This window comes from Canis lupus, chromosome 1 (assembly GCF_003254725.2).
Source record: "Canis lupus dingo isolate Sandy chromosome 1, ASM325472v2, whole genome shotgun sequence".
Taxonomy (NCBI): Eukaryota; Metazoa; Chordata; class Mammalia; order Carnivora; family Canidae; genus Canis; species Canis lupus.
Window position 1 is genome coordinate 94,747,571 of NC_064243.1, and position 13,536 is coordinate 94,761,106.

The 13,536-nt window shown below is 40.6% G+C and overlaps 1 protein-coding gene across 2 annotated transcripts in view; it reads right to left on the reverse strand.

Moving 5' to 3' along the window:
• Positions 1-13,536, reverse strand: part of LOC112644832 (contactin-associated protein-like 3) — a 197,621-nt gene that overhangs the window by 61,003 nt on the left and 123,082 nt on the right. For both annotated transcript variants that reach the window (XM_035709076.2, XM_049092996.1), the window contains exons 10-11: positions 10,105-10,276; positions 1,814-1,920 (exon numbers count right to left, since the gene is read on the reverse strand). In XM_035709076.2, coding sequence (XP_035564969.2) covers positions 1,814-1,920; positions 10,105-10,276 — 279 coding nt within the window. The remainder of the gene's footprint in view (positions 1-1,813; positions 1,921-10,104; positions 10,277-13,536) is intronic.

Genomic DNA, 13,536 nt, shown 5'->3' on the forward strand with positions numbered 1-13,536 from the left:
ATCTATGCTCTGCCTGGGTGAATTTTCATGTCATGCTGGTTCTCTAAAGACCCAGAGAGGGGGAAATGAGCTACAAAAGAAGGGACTCAGAAATCCGGAAAACAGTAGGGAGGTTCCTCAAAAGTTGAAACTAGAGCTACCCTATAACCCAGCAATTGCACTACTGGGTATTTACCCCAAAGACACAAATGTAGTGATCTGGAGGGGCACTTGCACCTCAATGTTTATGGTATTAATGTCCACAATAGCCAAACCATGGAAAGAGCCCAGATGTCCATCAACAGATGAATGGATAAAGAGGTGGTATATACAATGGAATATTACTCAACCATTAAAAAAATGAAATCTTGCCAATTACAACATTGATGGAACTAGAGAGTATTATGATAAGTGAAATAAATCAACCAAAGAAAGACAAATATCATATGATCTCACTCATATGTGGAATTGAAGAAACAAAACAGAAGAGCATAGGGGAAGGGAGGGAAAAATAAAACAAGATGAACTCAGAGGGGGAGACAAACCATAAGAGACTCTTAATCATAGGAAACAAACAGAGGATTGCTGGAGAGGAGGGGGTGGGGGGATGGGGTAACTGGGGGATGGGCATTAAGGAGAGCACTTGATGTCATGAACACTGGGTATTATATGCAACTGATGACTCACTGACCTCTACCTCTGAAACTATAATAATACACTATATGTTAATTAATTTAATTTAAATTAAAAATGAGAAATGTCAGCAGCAATACACAAAAAAAAGGAAAGAGTAGAATAAAAACATAAACAACAAAAGCCAATAATTAGAAAGCAATAAGGATCCCAGGGCTCCATTGTAAGCTTCTAGTCGGTAATGAAATTAGGAGTTCACAAAGTTTGGTTAGCTGTGAAATTGAGAGAGTAATTCTTCAGGAAAGAGACTGGTGTTCGAGATGGAAGAAATGGGATGGAGAGGTGGTCAAGAGTCCTGGCTGGCACCTGGCCTCTCCTTTTTCTCCAGTGTGCAGTGTGGAAAATAAAACACTTACCTTCTAGGGCAGTTTTGAGGATTAAAGGAGTTGAAACATGCAGAGAACAAGAGAGAACTAGGATCCCACAGGCACGTGGTAGGCTCCCAGTGTGTTAACCACCTCCAACAAGACTGCAAGGGATCTAAATGTTCCCATCCTGTGCTCCTCAGAAGACTCTCCTCAATTGATTTCATAAATACTAGCAATCAGTAACTCATCCTCTGTACTTTGAGAACTAAAATTGGGTCCAACTCAATGAACAGAAAAAGTAACACTATCATGCCATCTAGATTGTTTTTTTTGTATTTTGGGTTTTTTTTTGGGGGGGGGTTGTTTTTGTTTTACTACTTATTTCTCATACTTATTTTCCTTTGCCTGCTCCTTTCTTTTTTTCCTGACCTATTTGATACTACATACTTCCATAAGCTGCCTTAACATCACTAGGGAATAAAATGAATGAAAAATAAACCAGCCAGGGCCACCTGGGTGGCTAAGTCGGTTGAGCATCTGACTCCGGATTTCAGCTCAGGTCATGATCTCAGGGTCATGAGATAGATCCCAGTATGGAGTCTGCTTGGGATTCTCTCTCTCCCTCTCCCCCTGCCCCTCCCCTCACTCTCTAAAATAACTAAATAACTAAATAAATATGACAACAATTCATCTCTAAAATACTTCCTGGTTTTTGTGGTTGCTTTTTAGCACATGGTTGCACAGGTACAGACACATATACACCAAATCATGAAAAGGAAAACACCTGCACAGAAATCAGAACAGAAAGGTAAACAGTGAGGGGTGAGGCTTACAGGAATGGCAAGTGGCGCCTGTGTAGCCAGTGTGTGCGCAGTCACAGGAGAAGGTGTCCCAGGACTGGGAACATTCGCCCCCGTGTTCACAGTAGCTGGGCAAACACCTGCAATAAAACAGATACAACTGCTATTTCCCACATTCGGTCAGGAGAAAGTGTGTATCTTAACATTAACCTGTAACAGTGAAAGATGGTACTGATGGCTTGAAGAGAAAAATGATACCATGAACAAAACTTGTTGGGTCTGTCAAGAAGGGGGTTCCTAATGCAATACCCACTATAGACAAAGAAACACACTAAATGTTACCAGTTGTCATGTACTGACAGCAGATAAATTTTCTACATATCACATTGTACCCCAAAAAAATCTGTTTCTTTTTCACAAATAAGGCAAGATCAGTTCCATCCATGATCAGAGACAAACTGCTAGCAATGGCCACAGGCACTTACTTCACTTGTTTCCCTCCCTGCTTTCATGTTCCTTGCAGTGAGACCTGCAGATTCTTTCACAGAGAGGGACAGCCTACTTCAATCTGTTTTGGTCTTAGGACCTGCTCTGACAAATGGAGCGTTAGCAAACTGATATTTCAGAGGCTAGAAAAGTGTCTAGGAGGCAAAAGACCTGTATCCAGAAAACTGTAACATATTGATGAGAGAAACCGGAGATGACACAAACCAAAAGAAAGACATGCTATGCTCATGGGTTGGAAGAATTAATATTGTTACAATGTCCATACTACCCAAAGCAATCTATCTATTGAATGCAGAACCTATCAAAATCCCAATAGTACTTTTCACAGAATTAGAACCAAAAAAAAAAAATCCTAAAATTTGTATGGAACTACAAAAAACTCTGAATGGTCAAAACAATCTTGAGAAAGAAGAACAAAGCTGGAGGCAGGAGTCTAGATTTCAAACTATACTACAGAGCTATAGTAATTAAAATAGGATAGTACTGGCACAAAAACAGAGACAGAGATCAATGGAATAGAAATGAAAGTACAGAAATAAATCCATTATTATATGGCCAATTAATGTATGGCAAAGGAGGTAAGCATATAAAATGGTTAAAAGATAGTCTCTTCAATAAATATTGGAAAAACTGGACAGCCACATGCAAGAGAATAGAACTGGACCACTTTCTTACACCATACACAAAATAAACTCAAAATGGATTAAAGATCTAAATGTGAGACTTGAAACCATAAAACTCCTAGAAGCAAACATAGGCAGTAAACCCTTGCACGTCAGCCTTAGCAATATTTTTCCTAGATGTCTCCTCAGGCAAAGGAAACAAAAGCAAAAATAAACTATTGGGACTACATCAAACAAAGAAACTTTTGCACCTTGAAGGAAACCATCAACAAAACGAAAAGGCAACCTTTTGAATGAGAGAGGGTATTTGCAAATGATATATCCAATAAGAGCTTAATAAACAAAATATATAAAGAATTGATACAGTTCCACACCAAAAAAAACCCCAAACAAAACAAAGAACAAATTAAAAAATAAGCACTGAATCTGAACAGATGTTTTCCTAAAAAAGACATATGGATGGCCAACAGACACATGAAAAGATGCTCAATATCACTCATCATCAGGGAAACACAGGTCAAAACCATGATGAGATATCACCTCACTCCAGTCAGAATGATGAGTATCAAAAAGACAAGAAAAAGCTAGTATTAGAGAGAATGTGGTGAAAGGGAACCCTTTTGCACTGTTGGTGGGAATGTTAATTGGTGCTTCAACTGTGGAAACAGTGTGAAACTTCCTCAAAACAGTGAAAACAGAAATATATGATCCAGTAATTCCACTTCTGAGCAGTTATCCAAGGAAACCAAAACATGAATTCAAAAGGATATATGCACCCCTATGTTTATTATAAGCATTATTTACAATAGCCCAAACATGGAAGCAACCTAAGGACTCATCAATAGATAAATGGATAAGGAAGATGTGATATATATACACAATGGTACATCACTCAGGCATAAAAAAACACGAAATTTTGTTATTTGATACAACATGGATGGATCTAAGAGGTATTATACTAAGTGAAATAAGTCCGATGGAGAAAGACAAGTACCATAAGATTTCAGTTGTATGTTGAATCTAAAAAAAAAAAAATGAATAAGCAAAAAACAATACAAAAGAGAAAGAGGATCACTAATAGGAGAGCAAACCAGTGGTTGCCAGATGATGGGGAGAGGAGAAGGACAAAATATGTGGAGGAGATTAAGAGGTACAAACTTCCATTTATTAAATAAGTGACAAGGATGAAGAATACAACATAGAAAATAGAGTCAATAGTACTGTAATAAGTTAGTGTGGTGACACATGGTAACTATACTTTTTAGGGTGAGTGCTTTATAATGTATGTAATGGCTGACTCACTATCTTGTACACCTAAAACTAATAAAATATGTCAACTGTATTTCAATTAAAAAATAAAAGAATTTAAAAAGTTAACTCAAGGGGCACCTTAACTGTAGTCAGTTAAGCATCTGCCTTCAGCTTAGGTCATGACCCTGGGGTCCTGGGATCGAGCCCTATGTCAGGCTCACTCGTGGAGAGCCTGCTTCTACCTCTCATCTCTGCTCATGCTCTCTCTCTCTCTGTCTCTCAAATAAATAAAATCTTTTTAAAGGAAGTTAACTAAAGTTAGATCATAGACCTAAATATAAAATACCAAACTCTTAAACTCCCAGAATATAACACAGGAGAAAATCTAGCTGACCTTGGGCTTGGCGATGACTGTTCCGATATGGTCTATGAAAGAAAAAACTGGAAATTTGGACTTCATTAAAATTCAAAACTTCTCCATTATGACACTGTTAAGGGAATGAGAATTCAAACCACAGACTAGGAGACGGTCTTTGCAAAACACACATCTGACACAGGATTGATATCCACAATATAGGTAAAATTCTTTCAAGATTCGACAATAAGGGCAATGAACAACCAATTAAAAACTGGGTCAAAGATGTGAACAGATGACTTATAAAAGAAGATTAACAAGATGGCAAATACACACATGAACACATGCTCAATATTATTAGTCATTAGGAAAGTACCAATCAAAACCACAACGACATGCCACTTCATACCCCCCAGGGTGGCTATAATCAAAAAGGCATAGTAACAGATGCTCACAAGGATGTGGACCCTTCTACATCATCATTGGGAAGTAAAATGGTGCTTTGGAAATCAATCTGGAAGTTCTTCGAACAGTTAAACACAGAGTCACCACGGACCTAGCAATTCTGCTCCTAAGTACATGCCCAGGAGAACTGAAGACATAGGTCCACACAAAAACCTGTACATGAGTGTTCATATCAGCATTATTCATAAGAGTCACAAAGTAGAAACAACCTAAATGTCCATCAAATGAGGAATGGATAAAACAAATGTATTATATTCTTTCAAAGAAATATTATTCATCACAGCTTTGTTATTAATGTAGAAAAGAAGATCCACATCAACTTCAAGGTACATTACTTGGGTCCCGACAAGTCACACTGCCTCTCTTGTTTATATAGCAAAAGCTCTCAATATAGTCCCTCGAAAGCCTCATACATTTGCAGGAGCTGTGTAACTATTCATTATCCTCTGGATCTCAATGCCTATTTCTTTCAAGGAGTCGAAGGAATGGGTAACTTTGGGTTACTTCTACTCTATGCACAGCATTCTTTTTATATTTGGGAGAAAAATGCTGGAAATAAGCCCAATTTCTTTCAACAGACACATATAAACACTCTCCTGCTGTGTCTTCTGGCATTTGAGTGGAAGACACCTGATTATTTGCCAAGAACTAGAAGGTGGGCTTCTTGGAAGAATAGAATGATGTCTCTTCACCTCCAAGGATTAAAGGGCAGGTCAGTCTGCATCCAAGCCATTCCCTTAGTGACTGTTGTCCAATGTCCTTGGCTCATTTAGGGCAGCTTCCTTGACTCTACACACCTGAGGTCAGTTTCCTCACCCCCAAACTCTTGCCTTCCTGGCAGGACCCAGAATGCACATGGAGGCACCAGCTTTCCAGTAAGAAAACTAAAAATGGCAGCACACCCCCACGTGTGTGAATGTGCAGACACACCAGTGTGAATCTTAACCTGACTTGAATACAGCTCCACTGCCACAGACCTGGGATTGGTGGGAACCACACTCCAACATGCTGGCTATGATTACATGCAGATGAGGTGAGCTCAGTCTATACCAGTTTCTTTGGGAAGGGAGGTTACGAATCCTACACATTGTGCATGGGCCAGCTCCCTCCCAAATTTAGGCAAGATGTTGACTAGAATTGATACAGAGGAGAGCAATCAGGATTGGGACAGTGCTTAACACCCTGACCTCTAAAAAATTGTTATGAGAATAGACTTTAGCTGAGAGGATAGAGCCAATTCAGGGAACCCATTGGGTACTTGCAAGACCATGGTGGGTAAAGAGTGCCTGGACTTAGAGCAGGAAAGTTGAGGATTTATGGTAAAAATCTGGGTGGGACAAAGGATACTATGAAGCATTTGGTGAATGGGCTAGGGTCTCATTCCTGAAAGATGGAATAGAAACAGGATCTTCTTCTCTACATTGAGTGAAAAAGAGATCCTTGCTTTGAGATGGAGGCTTGAGGAGATGTCATGTTACAATTCTTCTCAGCTTTAGGATTTTGTACTTCTATGATTCCCAAAATATCTTAAGATCTAATAACTAAACTTCTTGACTCTGTCCTTCCAAAAATCATGCTTCTCCTCCATCACTATTCCATTGAGTGGTGATACCACCCTTTACCCAGCTGTCCAAGCCAGAATCTAAGGGTCATCCTGCCATGTCCCTCTCCATCACCTCACAGTCAAGCAGCACACCAGTTTGTGATTCTGTCCATCAAACACCATGTAACTCACCCACATTCTTCTCCTCCCTACTTCAGGCCATCATCCCTTCTCATATGGGTAGGCAATCCCCTACCTGGTCTCCCAGTCACACATCCACTCTCTGTGGCCCACACACAAATCATCTTGCCTCTTGTGTGCAGTATTGCTTAACTGCACAAGTGGCTTCCTAGCGTGAAGCACTCAGTGATTTCCCAGGGAACCTTAGATCAATGTCCAGATTTCAAGTCAGACCTCTGTGGTGTAACTCCTGCCCAGCCAGACAGCTCCATCTCTCACCATCCCCTGCTCCTCCTCCTGAGACCCCTAATTTCTACAGCAGTCATGCTCAAACAGGCAGACTTAAGGCTGCACTTTGGGCTTGGGTATGTGGCTGTACCTTTGCTGGATGTCCAGCCTCATTCACTTAACTTACTCCCCTTCTACCCCAGAGTAGGTGTCTCTCTCTTCTCTGACAGCCCTGCCTCATCCCAGCACAAATTAGGTGCCCTTCCCACATGTCTCCAAAACCCCCTAAAACTTCCTCTTCGGCCTATTTATCTTCTCTAAAAAACAACACATAGAGTGCATGTTGTATTCAACATCTAGAAGATTAAAGCTGGCTAAATTCCACAGAGGTGGAAAAAGTGGCCCCATTAATACAGTCCATACCTTGAGGTGTTCAAGATGGCATTTCTGTGACCCTAAAAGAAACCTGTACAGAACCGTGTAACCTGAGTTATATGACATGAAATCCTAATGCCCAAAACACAATTGGGGTAAGACACGATCCCTCCTCACGGCTACCTCGTCCCCGAAACCTCATTCCCAAGAACCTACCACTTTCCCTGTGTCATGGGAGCCTTGGGAGGGAGGACAGAGCACCATGTGCATGAGTCCTTGTGTGGCTCAGGAAGGCTTCCTATGTCCCCATCCAATTTCAAATATCTTTTCATGACCTGCTATACTGCTGGGCCCGGAATGCTGTTATGCATCATGAATTATTAACTCCTATGCCTGATGGATGAGAGTTACAAAATCACCTGCATTCTAATAATAAATCTCAGTTTCACCTGAGCACACCATGACGTGCTCTGACAGGCAGGGTGTGGGCTGGTGGATGGCCAGGCTCAGCACAGAGCACCTGGCAAGAGCGCGGGCATGGATGTTTGTCCTGTTCTTACAGGAATCTATTTCATGATGCAGTGAACATGGAGCTGGTAGGTAAGGCCTGAAGCACTAAGAAAGAATGAACCTTTTTCGTAGTGGTGAATAAGGACACTTTCTAGATGTTAAACCATAAAAACCATAAAAACCATAAAAAAATATAATTATTGACTGTATCAGCCAAAGTGCCGACAGCTCTTTTCATACGCATTTACAGAGTTGCCATGAACCTCAATGTCTGCTTTCAGCAGAGAAAGTAGCTTAACATCCCAGATTCTAGAAGTCTCCATCCATTGTTGGTACACATTTCTAAAGATAATTTTTAGGGGTACCTGGTGGCTCAGAGGATGAGCATCTCTGCCTCTCTCTGTGTGTCTCTCATGAATAAATCAATAAAATCTTTAAAAAATAAAAAATAAAATAAAAATCATTTTTAGGTGTGATCTGGAAAATCCATTTCGGTGACATAGATACACACACACACACACACACACACACACACACACACCATGCATACTTTGTTGTCCTTGTTGTTGTTTTGGCTAAAAGACCTTTATGCACAAAGGGGCAACATGCATTTCTTATGTACAAGAAATATTGTGATTACGCCGTACTTTGTGAGGGAATTCCCCGGACACTACAATAAGTTCACAACTGAAATGTCAACCCAACCACTGACCCCTGACTCTCCTAAGGCACCAATGGCCATTCCCATGGGTGAAGATTGTACCCAACTTCCAAGCACATATTTCTGAACCCCCTACCAATACCGCGATTCAGGATTCCAAAGCTGGCTGAAGTTATGACTTACAGATTGAAGCCAGTTCCTACGCCAGAATAAATTTCATAATCTGAAAATTGAGATTCAGAGTTTTTCGCTGCATTCTTTGAGTCTTTTTGTCCCCCTGCAAATGAATGGGATGTGAACTAAGCACATGAACATCTGCATTAAAGAAATCAAGTTTTTATGAGTTAATATTTCACGTCCTGGAATTTATGGTGTTCTAACACGCTGCCAAATTGCAATGCAACTTGTAGTTTATTGCACATGACATGGAATACCAATTAGTGTTAAATTTGGAATAGATTTACCACACAAAGCACTTCACAGAGCGTGAACTTTGAAGAGGTTGGCCACGTACGGACACATGAGGGTGTCTGGAGTATGTTTGTTTATTCAACAGCAATGTAAGGCACTCCTACTGCAGGAAGGTCAAACATACAAGGCACCGAAAAAAATATTAATGTGTTATAGCTAAGCCATCCCTTTTAGCCAGAAAAACTGAAAGTCAGGTAGCACGACAAACAAGACAATTTGAATAAAGTTGCAATGCTTGGTGATTTCAACACGCTGCTGTTTCAAAGCTTTTCTTTTTTTATTGAGGTATAATTGACTTCTAACACTGTATTAGTCTCAGGTGTACAACATAATGATTCAATATTTGTATATATTGTGACACGATCACCACAATAAGTCTAGTTAACATCCATCACCACACATACTCACAGTTTTTTCCTGTGATGAGGATTTTCAAGATCGACTCTCTTAGCAACTTTCAAATATGCAAAACAGTATCAACTATAGTCATTATGCTGCATATTACATCCCCATGATCTACTTATCTTATAACTGGAAGTTTGTGCCTTTTATCTCCCTTCACCCGTTCACTCATTACCTCCTTCAATGAATTGGCACTATGCTCAGTGTGAGGTAACTGGGTTCTTTCCATTCTTTCTCGTGTTTACATGACTAGAAATCCCAGAAGGTTCAACCTTTCCAAGAGGAAGAGTTACTTTTCATTTTCCACATAGAGAAGAGAGTGCGGGGTGAACCCAGCTGACCACAGGCAACTTTTGACTTACTGGTCCTCAGTGATTCATGATCTCTTTAGAATATTCCATCTGTTTTGTGCAGTGGAAGAATTTTTTAAAGTATTAAACTCATCAGTATTTACACTCATCAATAATTATGGCACCATTAACAGTAGTCTGTAAAAACTAAGTAGCCTGGGGACATAGACAAGGAAAATTCATGAAAGTGCGTCTTCTAAGAAAATACCATTTGAAAAGAGCAATTATAAAATTAATGATCGTCATTTTCTTGTTTTCAATTAATTATAACTTTCCAATGCTGGATTGGCTATCAGGAAGAGAGAAGGCGCTAGAAAGAGGTGCACTCTCTCAGCGGTTTGTTTTTAACCTATTATCAAAAAATTGAAATCATGAATGCTAGAGTGACCTGGGATGGCCTTACCTGTCCATGAGGCCGCACGAGTCGATCTGGAGGTCACGAAACCTCCCCAGTGTTCCCTGCTGTACTGTGATGGGATCTACCTCCTGGTCACCAATAGAGATGAGCCTCAGGCAGCCCTGAAACCCGGCCAGGGCACCTCCACATCCAGGGCCAGAGCTGCTGTCCGGGCAGCCTGGATGGACATGGAGACACAGAAAGGAGAAGGTCAACAGTCGTGATCAAAAGAGTGCGCAGCATTTCATACATGTAAGTATAATGTCTCCTCCTGTTTGCAGATGCCTGAGGATCCTGCTTCCCCCATGGGTTAGAAGGGTCACACTCCTCGTGGATGGGGCAATGGATGCCTGAGGATAGACATTGTTGGTTTTGGTAAAGCACAGAAATAATAACAACTAGAGCCAGGCTTATGGACAGATGAGCTGAAGGTAGGATGTAAAATCCTACCAGTAGAGTCAAGGCACATTTAATTTAAGGAGAATCTAGGGGCACCTGGGTGGCTCCGTCGGGTACGCGTCTGCCTTCGGCTCAGGTCATGATCCCAGGGTCCTGGGATGGAGCCCCAGAGTAGGGCTCTCTGCTCAGTGGGGTGTCTGCTTCTCCATCCCCCTCCCTCTCCCCCTGCTTGCGCATGTGCTCTGTCTTGCTCACTTTCTCTCTAATATGTCATAAAATCTTTTTAAAAAAATCAAGCAGAATTTGATTTCTCTTTTGAAAGCACAAAGAAGAAATCATTCCTTTTAGCATGACATTAAACTCTATGAACTAAAGACCGTGTGATAACAGAATCAGAAAAAAAAATCGCAGGCCTAATAGGACTTGCTAAATTTAAAATGCCTGAAAAGCAATTACGGATGTGAAATTTCCACTCTGTCCATGCGTGTGCGCGTGTGTGTGCATGCACGGGCATAGTTAAAACAATGTTTGATGATAATTGGTTAAAGAGATCTAAGAACAGTTTATACTTACATTTCTAATTGTTTCTGAATTAGGCATTTTAGTCAAATACCTTTTAACATTAACACACACGAAATTATCAAGTATCTCAATAATATGGCACCGAAAATAATGGAGAAAAATTAGCATCCCGGGCTGTTCCATGCAAAAAGAAATGGGCTTTGATTGTTTTCAATAATAAGAGTTACATTTTACAAGTTCTGCTGCATTCACTAACTGGCTTGCTGTAAATTACTGTTAAATTAATTAAAGTAAGGAGGCCAATCAGACCGCGGTGGCTCACCAAAAGCATTAGTGGCCAAGGAAAGCAAACCAGATTCTGAGTCTATAAAGGTTCTGAAATTGGAACAGCCAATCCCAGACAGCCAAGCAGGCTTTAATCTGTAGCCAACAATAATTTCCCCTCTCTGCTTCCACACCTTCTCTGTATAAGCCTTTCCTCTGGCTCTTGTCTACGGAGCACCCCTAACCACTTCTGGTTTGGTGTTGTGTGATGCGAATCAATTTTTGCTCAAATATACCCTGAAAAATTGTAATATGCCGCAGGTTATCTTTTACCATTACAAACCACGATTCAGTGGTTCATAATACAGTGGCTTTCTTTTATTCCCCTGGGTTTCCCAAGAAGACAATGCTTTTATAACAACGATGAGCAAGGACACAGCTTTGAAATCAAAATCAGAGCAGATAGGAGTTCAGAACCGCCTCCTTCCCCAGGTGTGGATCCAGCAGCATGTCGAGGGCTCTCCCATCCTCTGTTGGGCTGCCCTCTAAAGGAATCAGAGGTTCTTAGATTTGTGCCTTGCAAGATTCCCACTGCCCAGGAGGAGAATAAAAGCTCCAGGAAGAGAACACAGTCACTATAAATGCTTTTGTAACAAGCCACCATTGGGGGAAATCTGTACACATGGCCTAGTCCCCATTACATATGCACACCTCTCATTTTTTAGGATTGAGGCTGAAGTTCTTCCCAGGAACTGCCCTGGTTGCAGGGAATGGAGTGTCTCAGGATGGTATCCCTTCCCCAGGGATGGCCAGTGCCCACAGATGCACTGGAGTGGTCAGTGACCTACATCCATTGCTCAACTGGGATGTCCCTAAAGGGCAAAGATGCCTCAAAGCTTCCGTGGGATCTTCTGAGGCTTCTGCTGCAACTGCATCCTGCCCTAATTTGTCTCCGTTCATCCTAGCTGCTCTCTCACCGCCCCCCTTCGGGAGTTGTTTTCGAGAACTAACCTCACTAAACCACAGTACACAAACCTCCCAAGCACAGAGGCAGCTTCCTGGGGGAACGCATCTGTAGCAACGTGGGATAAAATCACGAAGCATTCATTTAACTGAATACTTTATCTTTACATGCAAACATGAAAGAAGCATGACATTTTAAAAAAATAATTTATATTGCTTTAATTTGAAAATATTGTGAAGTAAATTTTATGCTTCCTGTGAAACTTACCTATTTTATTTCTTTGCCTGATACAATTAGGTCTCATTTACATCGCTTCCAGGAGAATGTTTTCTTTTAATTTGTTAGGTACAAAGTTGTAATTATTCCTCTCTTTTAAAAAATCATTTAAAAGATCATTGTTCAATCATTTAAATGTTAAGGAATTTTTTGTCAATATTTAAGCCTGGGGTTTGAGATTGTTTTACAGGGCTCTTATTTTTTTAAATGAAATGGAATCAGTATTTTTTTTTAAGATTTATTATTTATATGAGAGACAGAGAGAGAGAGAGAGAGAGAGAGAGAGAGAGAGAACAAGGCAAAGGAGGGCCAGAAGGAAACTCAAGCATGGAACCCCACTTGGGACTTGATCCCATGACCCTGAGATCATGACCTGAGCCAAAATCAAGAGTCAGACATTTAACTGACCAAAGCCCCCAGGTACCCATAATCTCAACATTTTACTCATCATATTCACGTTTTTCACCCCTCTCTCTTTGAACTTGTCATGAAGGTCACTGGTGTACTTTCAAAGGGCGAAGAGTAAAGACAGAGCCTCCTCTTGTTCTGCCCAACAGCTGCTAGCTTGCTGCCTAAGAATTTCCACAAAATGCACATAGTCTATCTTTCCTCTTCTTTCAGTGACCGAGGCTTTGATGCTTTGTATTCCACACAAATATAATCTAAAACCAGCCAAGGCCTGAATTAATCCAAATCAGGCCAAACCCACTGTCAGGTGCAATGGAACCTCATAAATTAGCTTCACAGAGACTCTGACACTTCAAATGTAATGTTACGTCATAAAGAACTGCTTAGTTCTACAGTTTCCATTTACCTTTTCCTTGTTTTATATGAAAATAGGCACATTTCAGTTCGTAAAAGAATTTCTGAAAGGTTGGATATATTTGGAAGAAACCTGGTATATCTTTGTATCTTGATAGGTGACTTCTACTGACAGTGCTTAGGAACTGAGGAGATTAGGATAAAGGATCGAAAACATTAAGTTAATAAACAGTTGGGTGGAAGCACTCTTA